This window comes from Crinia signifera, chromosome 3, assembly GCF_055691185.1.
Source record: "Crinia signifera chromosome 3, ASM5569118v1, whole genome shotgun sequence".
Lineage (NCBI taxonomy): Eukaryota > Metazoa > Chordata > Amphibia > Anura > Myobatrachidae > Crinia > Crinia signifera.
Window position 1 is genome coordinate 340764205 of NC_139219.1, and position 17525 is coordinate 340781729.

The window sequence follows — 17525 nt, forward strand, 5'->3', positions numbered from 1 at the left end:
TATGTGTGTAATAATTTGAGTTGGTGTGTGTGTTGAGTTGGTGTGTGTGTAATAATTTGAGGCGGTGTGTGTGTGTGTGTTGAGGTGGTATGTGTGTATGTGTGTAATAATTTGAGGTGGTGTGTGTGTGTGTTGAGATGGTGTGTGTGTGTGTGTGTGTGTGTGTGTGTAATAATTTGAGGCGGTGTGTGTGTGTGTGTGTAATAATTTGAGATGGTGTGTGTGTGTGTGTGTAATAATTTGAGGCTGTGGGTGTGTGTGTAATAATTTGAGGTGGTGTGTGTATATGTGTGTGTGTGTGTTGAGATGGTGTGTGTGTGTAATAATTTGAGGCTGTGTGTGTGTGTGTGTGTTATAATTTGAGGCTGTGTGTGTAATAATTTGAGGCGGTGGGTGTAATAATTTGAGGCTGTGTATGTGTGTGTAATAATTTGAGGCTGTGTGTGTGTAATAATTTGAGGCGGTGGGTGTGTGTGTGTAATAATTTGAGGTGGTGTGTGTGTATATGTGTGTGTGTGTGTTGAGGTGTTGTGCTGTTGCGTTGAGGCCGATGGACAGACTGTATGGACCATGGAACCTGCAGTCATCACTTACTGGGGACTAGGAATAAAGGTCCCGTGTCTTGTGCCCCAATAGGGCGACATTGTGGAGCTGGAAAGAAGTGAGGGTAAGACGGAAGTGATAGTCACTGAAGGGGTGAACACCGCGTCCTACACTCTGGATGAAGGACTGATAGAGTTTGGCACTGCCATTGACGATGGTGACTACTACAGGTATTATAATGCTGGACACCAGGTGCGCTGGCGCTATAAATGGTGCATGTACCTGCAGCCCTTTACCCTGGGGAGACCTACACAGTATATAATAGGACATCAGCCAGGCTCGGTATTACCCCATCCCTGCGTGCGGGTGTGACCCCGGGGGGTGTCCGTGTAATACAGCTAGGGGGGATACAGATGGGGAACATCAGCCGGGCTCTGTATTACCCCATCCCCGCGTGCGGATGTGACCCCGGGGGTGTCAGTGTATTACAGCTAGGGGGATACAGATGGGGAACATCAGCCGGGCTCTGTATTACCCCATCCCCGCGTGCGGGTGTGACCCCGGGGGTGTCAGTGTAATACAGCTAGGGGGATACAGATGGGGAACATCAGCAGGGCTCTGTATTACCCCATCCCTGCGTGCGGATGTGACCCCGGGGGTGTCAGTGTAATACAGCTAGGGGGATACAGATGGGGAACATCAGCCAGGCTCTGTATTACCCCATCCCTGCGTGCGGATGTGACCGGGGGTGTCAGTGTAATACAGCTAGGGGGATACAGATGGAGAACATCAGCCGGGCTCTGTATTACCCCATCCCCGCGTGCGGATGTGACCCCGGGGGTGTCAGTGTAATACAGCTAGGGGGATACAGATGGGGAACATCAGCCGGGCTCTGTATTACCCCATCCCTGCGTGCGGATGTGACCCGGGGGTGTCAGTGTTATACAGCTAGGGGGATACAGATGGGGAACATCAGCCGGGCTCTGTATTACCCCATCCCTGCGTGCGGATGTGACCGGGGGTGTCAGTGTAATACAGCTAGGGGGATACAGATGGGGAACATCAGCCAGGCTCTGTATTACCCCATCCCTGCGTGCTGATGTGACCGGGGGTGTCAGTGTAATACAGCTAGGGGGATACAGATGGGGAACATCAGCCGGGCTCTGTATTACCCCATCCCCGCGTGCGGATGTGACCCCGGGGGTGTCAGTGTAATACAGCTAGGGGGATACAGATGGGGAACATCAGCCAGGCTCTGTATTACCCCATCCCCGCGTGCGGATGTGACCCCGGGGGTGTCAGTGTAATACAGCTAGGGGGATACAGATGGGGAACATCAGCCGGGCTCTGTATTACCCCATCCCCGCGTGCGGATGTGACCCCGGGGGTGTCAGTGTAATACAGCTAGGGGGATACAGATGGGGAACATCAGCCAGGCTCGGTATTACCCCATCCCCGCGTGCGGATGTGACCCCGGGGGTGTCAGTGTAATACAGCTAGGGGGATACAGATGGGGAACATCAGCCAGGCTCGGTATTACCCCATCCCTGCGTGCGGATGTGACCCCGGGGGTGTCAGTGTAATACAGCTAGGGGGATACAGATGGGGAACATCAGCCAGGCTCTGTATTACCCCATCCCTGCGTGCGGATGTGACCGGGGGTGTCAGTGTAATACAGCTAGGGGGATACAGATGGGGAACATCAGCCGGGCTCTGTATTACCCCATCCCTGCGTGCGGATGTGACCCCGGGGGTGTCAGTGTAATACAGCTAGGGGGATACAGATGGGGAACATCAGCCGGGCTCTGTATTACCCCATCCCTGCGTGCGGATGTGACCGGGGGGGTGTCAGTGTAATACAGCTAGGGGGATACAGATGGGGAACATCAGCCAGGCTCTGTATTGCCCCATCCCTGCGTGCGGATGTGACCGGGGGTGTCAGTGTAATACAGCTAGGGGGATACAGATGGGGAACATCAGCCGGGCTCTGTATTACCCCATCCCTGCGTGCTGATGTGACCCCGGGGGTGTCAGTGTAATACAGCTAGGGGGATACAGATGGGGAACATCAGCCGGGCTCTGTATTACCCCATCCCTGCGTGCGGATGTGACCGGGGGGGTGTCAGTGTAATACAGCTAGGGGGATACAGATGGGGAACATCAGCCAGGCTCTGTATTGCCCCATCCCTGCGTGCGGATGTGACCGGGGGTGCCAGTGTAATACAGCTAGGGGGATACAGATGGGGAACATCAGCCGGGCTCTGTATTACCCCATCCCTGCGTGCGGATGTGACCGGGGGGGTGTCAGTGTAATACAGCTAGGGGGATACAGATGGTGAACATCAGCCAGGCTCTGTATTGCCCCATCCCTGCGTGCGGATGTGACCGGGGGGGTGTCAGTGTAATACAGCTAGGGGGATACAGATGGGGAACATCAGCCGGGCTCTGTATTACCCCATCCCCGCGTGCGGATGTGACCGGGGGGGTGTCAGTGTAATACAGCTAGGGGGATACAGATGGGGAACATCAGCCAGGCTCTGTATTACCCCATCCCTGTGTGCGGATGTGACCCCGGGGGTGTCAGTGTAATACAGCTAGGGGGATACAGATGGGGAACATCAGCCGGGCTCTGTATTACCCCATCCCTGCGTGCGGATGTGACCCCGGGGGTGTCAGTGTAATACAGCTAGGGGGATACAGATGGGGAACATCAGCCAGGCTCTGTATTACCCCATCCCCGCGTGCGGATGTGACCCTGGGGGTGTCAGTGTAATACAGCTAGGGGGATACAGATGGGGAACATCAGCCAGGCTCTGTATTACCCCATCCCCGCGTGCGGATGTGACCCCGGGGGTGTCAGTGTAATACAGCTAGGGGGATACAGATGGGGAACATCAGCCAGGCTCTGTATTACCCCATCCCCGCGTGCGGATGTGACCCCGGGGGTGTCAGTGTAATACAGCTAGGGGGATACAGATGGGGAACATCAGCCGGGCTCTGTATTACCCCATCCCTGCGTGCGGATGTGACCCCGGGGGTGTCAGTGTAATACAGCTAGGGGGATACAGATGGGGAACATCAGCCGGGCTCTGTATTACCCCATCCCTGCGTGCGGATGTGACCCCGGGGGTGTCAGTGTAATACAGCTAGGGGATACAGATGGGGAACATCAGCCGGGCTCTGTATTACCCCATCCCTGCGTGCGGATGTGACCCCGGGGGTGTCAGTGTAATACAGCTAGGGGGATACAGATGGGGAACATCAGCCGGGCTCTGTATTACCCCATCCCCGCGTGCGGATGTGACCGGGGGGGTGTCAGTGTAATACAGCTAGGGGGATACAGATGGGGAACATCAGCCGGGCTCTGTATTACCCCATCCCCGCGTGCGGATGTGACCGGGGGTGTCAGTGTAATACAGCTAGGGGGATACAGATGGGGAACATCAGCCAGGCTCTGTATTACCCCATCCCCGCGTGCGGATGTGACCCCGGGGGTGTCAGTGTAATACAGCTAGGGGGATACAGATGGGAAACATCAGCCGGGCTCTGTATTACCCCATCCCTGCGTGCGGATGTGACCGGGGGTGTCAGTGTAATACAGCTAGGGGGATACAGATGGGGAACATCAGCCGGGCTCTGTATTACCCCATCCCTGCGTGCGGATGTGACCGGGGGGGTGTCAGTGTAATACAGCTAGGGGGATACAGATGGGGAACATCAGCCGGGCTCTGTATTACCCCATCCCTGCGTGCGGATGTGACCGGGGGGTGTCAGTGTAATACAGCTAGGGGGATACAGATGGGGAACATCAGCCAGGCTCTGTATTACCCCATCCCCCCATGCGGATGTGACCCCGGGGGTGTCAGTGTAATCCAGCTAGGGGGATACAGATGGGGAACATCAGCCAGGCTCTGTATTACCCCATCCCTGCGTGCGGGTGTGACCCCGGGGGTGTCAGTGTAATACAGCTAGGGGGATACAGATGGGGAACATCAGCCGGGCTCTGTATTACCCCATCCCTGCGTGCGGGTGTGACCCCGGGGGTGTCAGTGTAATACAGCTAGGGGGATACAGATGGGGAACATCAGCCGGGCTCTGTATTACCCCATCCCTGCGTGCGGATGTGACCGGGGGGGTGTCAGTGTAATACAGCTAGGGGGATACAGATGGGGAACATCAGCCGGGCTCTGTATTACCCCATCCCTGCGTGCGGGTGTGACCCCGGGGGTGTCAGTGTAATACAGCTAGGGGATACAGATGGGGAACATCAGCCAGGCTCTGTATTACCCCATCCCTGCGTGCGGATGTGACCGGGGGGGTGTCAGTGTAATACAGCTAGGGGGATACAGATGGGGAACATCAGCCAGGCTCTGTATTACCCCATCCCTGCGTGCGGATGTGACCCCGGGGGTGTCAGTGTAATACAGCTAGGGGGATACAGATGGGGAACATCAGCCAGGCTCTGTATTACCCCATCCCTGCGTGCGGATGTGACCCCGGGGGTGTCAGTGTAATACAGCTAGGGGGATACAGATGGGGAACATCAGCCAGGCTCTGTATTACCCCATCCCTGCGTGCGGGTGTGACCCCGGGGGTGTCAGTGTAATACAGCTAGGGGGATACAGATGGGGAACATCAGCCAGGCTCTGTATTACCCCATCCCCGCGTGCGGATGTGACCCCGGGGGTGTCAGTGTAATACAGCTAGGGGGATACAGATGGGGAACATCAGCCAGGCTCTGTATTACCCCATCCCCGCGTGCGGGTGTGACCGGGGGTGTCAGTGTAATACAGCTAGGGGGATACAGATGGGGAACATCAGCCAGGCTCTGTATTACCCCATCCCTGCGTGCGGGTGTGACCGGGGGTGTCAGTGTAATACAGCTAGGGGGATACAGATGGGGAACATCAGCCGGGCTCTGTATTACCCCATCCCTGCGTGCGGATGTGACCCCGGGGGTGTTAGTGTAATACAGCTAGGGGGATACAGATGAGGAACATCAGCCAGGCTCTGTATTACCCCATCCCCGCGTGCGGATGTGACCGGGGGTGTCAGTGTAATACAGCTAGGGGGATACAGATGGGGAACATCAGCCAGGCTCTGTATTACCCCATCCCTGCGTGCGGATGTGACCGGGGGGGTGTCAGTGTAATACAGCTAGGGGGATACAGATGGGGAACATCAGCCGGGCTCTGTATTACCCCATCCCCGCGTGCGGATGTGACCCCGGGGGTGTCAGTGTAATACAGCTAGGGGGATACAGATGGGGAACATCAGCCAGGCTCTGTATTACCCCATCCCTGCGTGCGGATGTGACCCCCGGGGGTGTCAGTGTAATACAGCTAGGGGGATACAGATGGGGAACATCAGCCAGGCTCTGTATTACCCCATCCCTGCGTGCGGATGTGACTGGGGGTGTCAGTGTAATACAGCTAGGGGGATACAGATGGGGAACATCAGCCGGGCTCTGTATTACCCCATCCCTGCGTGCGGATGTGACCCCGGGGGTGTCAGTGTAATACAGCTAGGGGGATACAGATGGGGAACATCAGCCGGGCTCTGTATTACCCCATCCCCGCGTGCGGATGTGACCGGGGGTGTCAGTGTAATACAGCTAGGGGGATACAGATGGGGAACATCAGCCGGGCTCTGTATTACCCCATCCCTGCGTGCGGATGTGACCCCGGGGGTGTCAGTGTAATACAGCTAGGGGGATACAGATGGGGAACATCAGCCGGGCTCTGTATTACCCCATCCCTGCGTGCGGATGTGACCCCGGGGGTGTCAGTGTAATACAGCTAGGGGGATACAGATGGGGAACATCAGCCGGGCTCTGTATTACCCCATCCCTGCGTGCGGATGTGACCCCGGGGGTGTCAGTGTAATACAGCTAGGGGGATACAGATGGGAAACATCAGCCAGGCTCTGTATTACCCCATCCCTGCGTGCGGATGTGACCGGGGGTGTCAGTGTAATATAGCTAGGGGGATACAGATGGGGAACATCAGCCAGGCTCTGTATTACCCCATCCCTGCGTGCGGATGTGACCGGGGGTGTCCGTGTAATACAGCTAGGGGGATACAGATGGGGAACATCAGCCGGGCTCTGTATTACCCCATCCCTGCGTGCGGATGTGACCCCGGGGGTGTCAGTGTAATACAGCTAGGGGGATACAGATGGGGAACATCAGCCAGGCTCTGTATTACCCCATCCCTGCGTGCGGATGTGACCCCGGGGGTGTCAGTGTAATACAGCTAGGGGGATACAGATGGGGAACATCAGCCGGGCTCTGTATTACCCCATCCCTGCGTGCGGATGTGACCCCGGGGGTGTCAGTGTAATACAGCTAGGGGGATACAGATGGGGAACATCAGCCGGGCTCTGTATTACCCCATCCCTGCGTGCGGATGTGACCCCGGGGGTGTCAGTGTAATACAGCTAGGGGGATACAGATGGGGAACATCAGCCGGGCTCTGTATTACCCCATCCCCCCGTGCGGATGTGACCGGGGGGTGTCAGTGTAATACAGCTAGGGGGATACAGATGGGGAACATCAGCCGGGCTCTGTATTACCCCATCCCCGCGTGCGGATGTGACCCCGGGGGTGTCAGTGTAATACAGCTAGGGGGATACAGATGGGGAACATCAGCCAGGCTCTATATTACCCCATCCCTGCGTGCGGATGTGACCCCAGGGGTGTCAGTGTAATACAGCTAGGGGGATACAGATGGGGAACATCAGCCGGGCTCTGTATTACCCCATCCCTGCGTGCGGATGTGACCGGGGGTGTCAGTGTAATACAGCTAGGGGGATACAGATGGGGAACATCAGCCAGGCTCTGTATTGCCCCATCCCTGCGTGCGGATGTGACCCCGGGGGTGTCAGTGTAATACAGCTAGGGGGATACAGATGGAGAACATCAGCCGGGCTCTGTATTACCCCATCCCTGCGTGCGGATGTGACCCCGGGGGTGTCAGTGTAATACAGCTAGGGGGATACAGATGGGGAACATCAGCCGGGCTCTGTATTACCCCATCCCTGCGTGCGGATGTGACCCCGGGGGTGTCAGTGTAATACAGCTAGGGGGATACAGATGGGGAACATCAGCCAGGCTCTGTATTACCCCATCCCCGCGTGCGGATGTGACCCCGGGGGTGTCAGTGTAATACAGCTAGGGGGATACAGATGGGGAACATCAGCCAGGCTCTGTATTACCCCATCCCTGCGTGCGGATGTGACCGGGGGTGTCAGTGTAATACAGCTAGGGGGATACAGATGGAGAACATCAGCCGGGCTCTGTATTACCCCATCCCTGCGTGCGGATGTGACCGGGGGTGTCAGTGTAATACAGCTAGGGGGATACAGATGGAGAACATCAGCCGGGCTCTGTATTACCCCATTCCCGCGTGCGGATGTGACCCCGGGGGTGTCAGTGTAATACAGCTAGGGGGATACAGACGGGGAACATCAGCCGGGCTCTGTATTACCCCATCCCCGCGTGCGGGTGTGACCCCGGGGGTGTCAGTGTAATACAGCTAGGGGGATACAGACGGGGAACATCAGCCGGGCTCTGTATTACCCCATTCCCGCGTGCGGATGTGACCCCGGGGGTGTCAGTGTAATACAGCTAGGGGGATACAGACGGGGAACATCAGCCGGGCTCTGTATTACCCCATCCCCGCGTGCGGGTGTGACCCCGGGGGTGTCAGTGTTATACAGCTAGGGGGATACAGATGGGGAACATCAGCCGGGCTCTGTATTACCCCATCCCCGCGTGCGGATGTGACCCCGGGGGTGTCAGTGTAATACAGCTAGGGGGATACAAATGGAGAACATCAGCCGGGCTCTGTATTACCCCATCCCTGCGTGCGGATGTGACCGGGGGGTGTCAGTGTAATACAGCTAGGGGGATACAGATGGGGAACATCAGCCGGGCTCTGTATTACCCCATCCCTGCGTGCGGATGTGACCGGGGGTGTCAGTGTAATACAGCTAGGGGGATACAGATGGGGAACATCAGCCAGGCTCTGTATTACCCCATCCCTGCGTGCGGATGTGACCGGGGGTGTCAGTGTAATACAGCTAGGGGGATACAGATGGGGAACATCAGCCGGGCTCTGTATTACCCCATCCCTGCGTGCGGATGTGACCCCGGGGGTGTCAGTGTAATACAGCTAGGGGGATACAGATGGGGAACATCAGCCAGGCTCTGTATTACCCCATCCCCGCGTGCGGATGTGACCGGGGGTGTCAGTGTAATACAGCTAGGGGGATACAGATGGAGAACATCAGCCAGGCTCTGTATTACCCCATCCCCGCGTGCGGATGTGACCCGGGGGTGTCAGTGTTATACAGCTAGGGGGATACAGATGGGGAACATCAGCCAGGCTCTGTATTACCCCATCCCCGCGTGCGGATGTGACCGGGGGTGTCAGTGTAATACAGCTAGGGGGGATACAGATGGGGAACACCAGCCAGGCTCTGTATTACCCCATCCCTGCGTGCGGATGTGACCCCGGGGGTGTCAGTGTAATACAGCTAGGGGGATACAGATGGGGAACATCAGCCAGGCTCTGTATTACCCGATCCCTGCGTGCGGATGTGACCGGGGGTGTCAGTGTAATACAGCTAGAGGTATACAGATGGGGAACATCAGCCAGGCTCTGTATTACCCCATCCCTGCGTGCGGATGTGACCCCGGGGGTGTCAGTGTAATACAGCTAGGGGGATACAGATGGGGAACATCAGCCAGGCTCTGTATTACCCCATCCCTGCGTGCGGATGTGACCCCGGGGGTGTCCGTGTAATACAGCTAGGGGGATACAGATGGGGAACATCAGCCAGGCTCTGTATTACCCCATCCCTGCGTGCGGATGTGACCCCGGGGGTGTCAGTGTAATACAGCTAGGGGGATACAGATGGGGAACATCAGCCAGGCTCTGTATTACCCCATCCCTGCGTGCGGATGTGACTGGGGGTGTCAGTGTAATACAGCTAGGGGGATACAGATGGGGAACATCAGCCGGGCTCTGTATTACCCCATCCCTGCGTGCGGATGTGACTGGGGGTGTCAGTGTAATACAGCTAGGGGGATACAGATGGGGAACATCAGCCAGGCTCTGTATTACCCCATCCCTGCGTGCGGATGTGACCGGGGGGTGTCAGTGTAATACAGCTAGGGGGGATACAGATGGGGAACATCAGCCAGGCTCTGGATTACCCCATCCCTGCGTGCGGATGTGACCGGGGGGTGTCAGTGTAATACAGCTAGGGGGGATACAGATGGGGAACATCAGCCAGGCTCTGTATTACCCCATCCCTGCGTGCGGATGTGACTGGGGGTGTCAGTGTAATACAGCTAGGGGGATACAGATGGGGAACATCAGCCAGGCTCTGTATTACCCCATCCCTGCGTGCGGATGTGACCGGGGGGTGTCAGTGTAATACAGCTAGGGGGGATACAGATGGGGAACATCAGCCAGGCTCTGGATTACCCCATCCCCGCGTGCGGATGTGACCGGGGGGTGTCAGTGTAATACAGCTAGGGGGATACAGATGGGGAACATCAGCCGGGCTCTGTATTACCCCATCCCCGCGTGCGGATGTGACCGGGGGTGTCAGTGTAATACAGCTAGGGGGATACAGATGGGGAACATCAGCCAGGCTCTGTATTACCCCATCCCTGCGTGCGGATGTGACCCCGGGGGTGTCAGTGTAATACAGCTAGGGGGATACAGATGGGGAACATCAGCCAGGCTCTGTATTACCCCATCCCTGCGTGCGGATGTGACCCCGGGGGTGTCAGTGTAATACAGCTAGGGGGATACAGATGGGGAACATCAGCCGGGCTCTGTATTACCCCATCCCTGCGTGCGGATGTGACCCCAGGGGTGTCAGTGTAATACAGCTAGGGGGATACAGATGGGGAACATCAGCCAGGCTCTGTATTACCCCATCCCTGCGTGCGGATGTGACCGGGGGTGTCAGTGTAATACAGCTAGGGGGATACAGATGGGGAACATCAGCCGGGCTCTGTATTACCCCATCCCCGCGTGCGGGTGTTACCGGGGGTGTCCGTGTAATACAGCTAGGGGGATACAGATGGGGAACATCAGCCAGGCTCTGTATTACCCCATCCCCGCGTGCGGATGTGACTGCGGGGTGTCAGTGTAATACAGCTAGGGGGATACAGATGGGGAACATCAGCCAGGCTCTGTATTACCCCATCCCTGCGTGCGGATGTGACCGGGGGTGTCAGTGTAATACAGCTAGGGGGATACAGATGGGGAACATCAGCCAGGCTCTGTATTACCCCATCCCCGCGTGCGGATGTGACTGCGGGGTGTCAGTGTAATACAGCTAGGGGGATACAGATGGAGAACATCAGCCGGGCTCTGTATTACCCCATCCCTGCGTGCGGATGTGACCGGGGGTGTCAGTGTAATACAGCTAGGGGGATACAGATGGGGAACATCAGCCAGGCTCTGTATTACCCCATCCCTGCGTGCGGATGTGACCGGGGGTGTCAGTGTAATACAGCTAGGGGGATACAGATGGGGAACATCAGCCGGGCTCTGTATTACCCCATCCCCGCGTGCGGATGTGACCCGGGGGTGTCAGTGTAATACAGCTAGGGGGATACAGATGGGGAACATCAGCCGGGCTCTGTATTACCCCATCCCTGCGTGCGGATGTGACCCGGGGGTGTCAGTGTAATACAGCTAGGGGGATACAGATGGAGAACATCAGCCGGGCTCTGTATTACCCCATCCCTGCGTGCGGATGTGACCCGGGGGTGTCAGTGTAATACAGCTAGGGGGATACAGATGGGGAACATCAGCCAGGCTCTGTATTACCCCATCCCTGCGTGCGGATGTGACCCGGGGGTGTCAGTGTAATACAGCTAGGGGGATACAGATGGAGAACATCAGCCGGGCTCTGTATTACCCCATCCCTGCGTGCGGATGTGACCCCGGGGGTGTCAGTGTAATACAGCTAGGGGGATACAGATGGGGAACATCAGCCGGGCTCTGTATTACCCCATCCCTGCGTGCGGATGTGACCCCGGGGGTGTCAGTGTAATACAGCTAGGGGGATACAGATGGGGAACATCAGCCGGGCTCTGTATTACCCCATCCCTGCGTGCGGATGTGACCGGGGGTGCCAGTGTAATACAGCTAGGGGGATACAGATGGGGAACATCAGCCGGGCTCTGTATTACCCCATCCCCGCGTGCGGGTGTGACCCCGGGGGTGTCAGTGTAATACAGCTAGGGGGATACAGATGGGGAACATCAGCCGGGCTCTGTATTACCCCATCCCCGCGTGCGGATGTGACCCGGGGGTGTCAGTGTAATACAGCTAGGGGGATACAGATGGGGAACATCAGCCGGGCTCTGTATTACCCCATCCCTGCGTGCGGATGTGACCCCGGGGGTGTCAGTGTAATACAGCTAGGGGGATACAGATGGAGAACATCAGCCGGGCTCTGTATTACCCCATCCCTGCGTGCGGATGTGACCGGGGGTGTCAGTGTAATACAGCTAGGGGGATACAGATGGGGAACATCAGCCAGGCTCTGTATTACCCCATCCCTGCGTGCGGATGTGACCGGGGGTGCCAGTGTAATACAGCTAGGGGGATACAGATGGGGAACATCAGCCAGGCTCTGTATTACCCCATCCCCGCGTGCGGATGTGACCGGGGGGTGTCAGTGTAATACAGCTAGGGGGATACAGATGGGGAACATCAGCCAGGCTCTGTATTACCCCATCCCTGCGTGCGGATGTGACCCCGGGGGTGTCAGTGTAATACAGCTAGGGGGATACAGATGGGGAACATCAGCCGGGCTCTGTATTACCCCATCCCTGCGTGCGGATGTGACCCCGGGGGTGTCAGTGTAATACAGCTAGGGGGATACAGATGGGGAACATCAGCCGGGCTCTGTATTACCCCATCCCTGCGTGCGGATGTGACCCCGGGGGTGTCAGTGTAATACAGCTAGGGGGATACAGATGGGGAACATCAGCCGGGCTCTGTATTACCCCATCCCTGCGTGCGGATGTGACCCCGGGGGTGTCAGTGTAATACAGCTAGGGGGATACAGATGGAGAACATCAGCCGGGCTCTGTATTACCCCATCCCTGCGTGCGGATGTGACCCCGGGGGTGTCAGTGTAATACAGCTAGGGGGATACAGATGGGGAACATCAGCCGGGCTCTGTATTACCCCATCCCCGCGTGCGGGTGTGACCCGGGGGTGTCAGTGTAATACAGCTAGGGGGATACAGATGGGGAACATCAGCCGGGCTCTGTATTGCCCCATCCCTGCGTGCGGGTGTGAAGGTCAGGTCCCTCCGTCTATTGTACACCTTCCACGTGTAATATAAGCATCCAGCGTTCTAGCAATACTTTTATTATGTGTTCTGGTCTCTTCTATATCATTTGCTGCTAATCTCTGGGCTGTTATTTGCAGAGCCGCCAACTTCTTGGAGACCCTGGACTTGTCTGCAGAGACCGAAGCCATGTGGAAGAGCCTCGGAAAACTGTCCCTGGAGGCCAGACAGATTCATGTAGCTGAGAGGTAGGTGCAGGGGGATGTATATGGTAGGGAGAGGAGCGGGGTCGGTGCAGGGTGATGTATATGGTAGGGTGAGGAGCGGGGTCAGTGCAGGGTGATGTATATGGTAGGGAGAGGAGCGGGGTCAGTGCAGGGGGATGTATATGGTAGGGAGAGGAGCGGGGTCAGTGCAGGGGATGTATATGGTAGGGAGAGGAGCGGGGTCAGTGCAGGGGGATGTATATGGTAGGGAGAGGAGCGGGGTCAGTGCAGGGGGATGTATATGGTAGGGAGAGGAGCGGGGTCAGTGCGGGGGGATGTATATGGTAGGGAGAGGAGCGGGGTCAGTGCGGGGGGATGTATATGGTAGGGAGAGGAGCGGGGTCAGTGCAGGGGGATGTATATGGTAGGGAGAGGAGCGGGGTCAGTGCGGGGGGATGTATATGGTAGGGAGAGGAGCGGGGTCAGTGCAGGGGGATGTATATGGTAGGGAGAGGAGCGGGGTCAGTGCGGGGGGATGTATATGGTAGGGAGAGGAGCGGGGTCAGTGCGGGGGGATGTATATGGTAGGGAGATCAGCGGGGTCAGTGCAGGGGGATGTATATGGTAGGGAGAGGAGCGGGGTCAGTGCGGGGTGATGTATATGGTAGGGAGAGGAGCGGGGTCAGTGCGGGGTGATGTATATGGTAGGGAGAGGAGCGGGGTCAGTGCAGGGGGATGTATATGGTAGGGAGAGGAGCGGGATCAGTGCGGGGGGATGTATATGGTAGGGAGAGGAGCGGGGTCAGTGCGGGAGGATGTATATGGTAGGGAGAGGAGCGGGGTCAGTGCGGAGGGTTGTATATGGTAGGGAGAGTCAGTGCTGAGGGTTGTATATGGTAGGGAGAGGAGCGGGGTCAGTGCAGGGGGATGTATATGGTAGGGAGAGGAGCGGGGTCAGTGCGGGGTGATGTATATGGCAGGGAGAGGAGCGAAGTCAGTGCAGGGGATGTATATGGTAGGGAGAGGAGCGGGGTCAGTGCGGGGTGATGTATATGGTAGGGAGAGGAGCGGGGTCAGTGCGGGGGATGTATATAGTAGGGAGAGGAGCGGGATCAGTGCGGGGGGGATGTATATGGTAGGGAGAGGAGCGGGGTCAGTGCGGGAGGATGTATATGGTAGGGAGAGGAGCGGGGTCAGTGCCGGGGGATGTATATGGTAGGGAGAGGAGCGGGGTCAGTGCCGGGGGATGTATATGGTAGGGAGAGGAGCGGGGTCAGTGCAGGATGATGTATATGGTAGGGAGAGGAGCGGGGTCAGTGCAGGGGGATGTATATGGTAGGGAGAGGAGCGGGGTCAGTGCGGGGGGATGTATATGGTAGGGAGAGGAGCGGGGTCAGTGCAGGAGGATGTATATGGTAGGGAGAGGAGCGGGGTCAGTGCGGGGTGATGTATATGGTAGGGAGAGGAGCGGGGTCAGTGCGGCGGGATGTATATGGTAGGGAGAGGAGCGGGGTCAGTGCGGCGGGATGTATATGGTAGTGAGAGGAGCGGGATCAGTGCGGGGGGATGTATATGGTAGGGAGAGGAGCGGGGTCAGTGCAGGGGATGTATATGGTAGGGAGAGGAGCGGGGTCAGTGCAGGGTTATGTATATGGTAGGGAGAGGAGCGGGGTCAGTGCGGGGGGATGTAAATGGTAGGGAGAGGAGCGGGGTCAGTGCAGGGTGATGTATATGGTAGGGAGAGGAGAGGGGTCAGTGCGGGGGGATGTATATGGTAGGGAGAGGAGCGGGGTCAGTGCAGGGGATGTATATGGTAGGGAGAGGAGCGGGGTCAGTGCAGGGGATGTATGTGGTAGGGAGAGGAGCGGGGTCAGTGCAGGGTTATGTATATGGTAGGGAGAGGAGCGGGGTCAGTGCGGGGGGATGTATATGGTAGGGAGAGGAGCGGGGTCAGTGCATGGTGATGTATATGGTAGGGAGAGGAGCGGGATCAGTGCAGGGTGATGTATATGGTAGGGAGAGGAGCGGGGTCAGTGCAGGATGATGTATATGGTAGGGAGAGGAGCGGGGTCTGTGCGGGGGGATGTATATGGTAGGGAGAGGAGCGGGGTCAGTGCGGGGGGGGTTGTATATGGTAGGGAGAGGAGCGGGGTCAGTGTGGAGGGTTGTATATGGTAGGGAGAGGAGTGGGGTCAGTGTGGGCAGTTGTATATGTTAGGGAGAGGAGCGGGGTCAGTGCAGGGTTATGTATATGGTAGGGAGAGGAGCGGGGTCAGTGCGGGGGGATGTATATGGTAGGGAGAGGAGCGGGGTCAGTGCAGGGGATGTATATGGTAGAGAGAGGAGCGGGGTCAGTGCAGGGTTATGTATATGGTAGGGAGAGGAGCGGGGTCAGTGCGGGGGGATGTAAATGGTAGGGAGAGGAGCGGGGTCAGTGCAGGGTGATGTATATGGTAGGGAGAGGAGAGGGGTCAGTGCGGGGGGATGTATATGGTAGGGAGAGGAGCGGGGTCAGTGCAGGGGATGTATATGGTAGGGAGAGGAGCGGGGTCAGTGCAGGGGATGTATGTGGTAGGGAGAGGAGCGGGGTCAGTGCAGGGTTATGTATATGGTAGGGAGAGGAGCGGGGTCAGTGCGGGGGGATGTATATGGTAGGGAGAGGAGCGGGGTCAGTGCGGGGGGGATGTATATGGTAGGGAGAGGAGATGGGTCAGTGCGGGGTGATGTATATGGTAGGGAGATCAGCGGGGTCAGTGTGGAGGGTTGTATATGGTAGGGAGAGGAGCGGGGTCAGTGCGGGGGATGTATATGGTAGGGAGAGGAGCGGGGTCAGTGCAGGGTGATGTATATGGTAGGGAGAGGAGCGGGGTCAGTGCATGGTGATGTATATGGTAGGGAGAGGAGCGGGATCAGTGCAGGGTGATGTATATGGTAGGGAGAGGAGCGGGGTCAGTGCAGGATGATGTATATGGTAGGGAGAGGAGCGGGGTCAGTGCGGGGGGATGTATATGGTAGGGAGAGGAGCGGGGTCAGTGCGGGGGGGGGTTGTATATGGTAGGGAGAGGAGCGGGGTCAGTGTGGAGGGTTGTATATGGTAGGGAGAGGAGTGGGGTCAGTGTGGGCAGTTGTATATGGTAGGGAGAGGAGTGGGGTCAGTGCGGGGGGGGTTGTATATGGTAGGGAGAGGAGCGGGGTCAGTGTGGAGGGTTGTATATGGTAGGGAGAGGAGTGGGGTCAGTGTGGGCAGTTGTATATGGTAGGGAGAGGAGTGGGGTCAGTGCGGGGGGATGTATATGGTAGGGAGAGGAGCGGGGTCAGTGCAGGGTGATGTATATGGTAGGGAGAGGAGCGGGATCAGTGCAGGGTGATGTATATGGTAGGGAGAGGAGCGGGGTCAGTGCAGGGGATGTATATGGTAGGGAGAGGAGCAGGGTCAGTGCAGGATGATGTATATGGTAGGGAGAGGAGCAGGGTCAGTGCAGGATGATGTATATGGTAGGGAGAGGAGCAGGGTCAGTGCAGGGTGATGTATATGGTAGGGAGAGGAGCGGGATCAGTGCAGGGTGATGTATATGGTAGGGAGAGGAGCGGGGTCAGTGCGGGGGGATGTATATGGTAGGGAGAGGAGCGGGGTCAGTGCAGGGTGATGTATATGGTAGGGAGAGGAGCAGGGTCAGTGCAGGGTGATGTATATGGTAGGGAGAGGAGCGGGGTCAGTGCGGGGGGATGTATATGGTAGGGAGAGGAGCGGGGTCAGTGCAGGGGGATGTATATGGTAGGGAGAGGAGCGGGGTCAGTGCGGGGGGATGTATATGGTAGGGAGATCAGCGGGAACAGTGCAGGGTGATGTATATGGTAGGGTGAGGAGCGGGGTCAGTGCAGGGGGATGTATATGGTAGGGTGAGGAGCGGGGTCAGTGCAGGGTGATGTATATGGTAGGGAGAGGAGCGGGGTCAGTGCAGGGGATTGTATATGGTAGGGAGAGGAGCGGGGTCAGTGCAGGGGATGTATATGGTAGGGAGAGGAGCGGGGTCAGTGCAGGGGATCGTATATGGTAGGGAGAGGAGCGGGGTCAGTGCAGGGGGATGTATATGGTAGGGAGAGGAGCAGGGTCAGTGCAGGGGGATGTATATGGTAGGGAGAGGAGCAGGGTCAGTGCAGGGTGATGTATATGGTAGAGAGAGGAGCAGGGTCAGTGCGGGGTGATGTATATGGTAGGGAGAGGAGCGGGGTCAGTGCAGGGGGATGTATATGGTAGGGAGAGGAGCAGGGTCAGTGCAGGGGGATGTATATGGTAGGGAGAGGAGCAGGGTCAGTGCAGGGTGATGTATATGGTAGAGAGAGGAGCAGGGTCAGTGCAGGGTGATGTATATGGTAGGGAGAGGAGCGGGGTCAGTGCGGGGTGATGTATATGGTAGGGAGAGGAGTGGGGGATGTATATGG

The 17525-nt window shown here is 57.5% G+C and overlaps 1 protein-coding gene across 1 annotated transcript in view; it reads left to right on the forward strand.

The window, feature by feature from the left end:
- The window catches only part of IFT172 (intraflagellar transport 172), a 207807-nt gene that overhangs the window by 78708 nt on the left and 111574 nt on the right, over positions 1 to 17525 (forward strand). Inside the window, 2 exon segments of the mRNA XM_083178982.1 lie at positions 637 to 773; positions 13017 to 13124. Of these exon segments, the coding sequence (XP_083035108.1) occupies positions 637 to 773; positions 13017 to 13124 (245 nt within the window).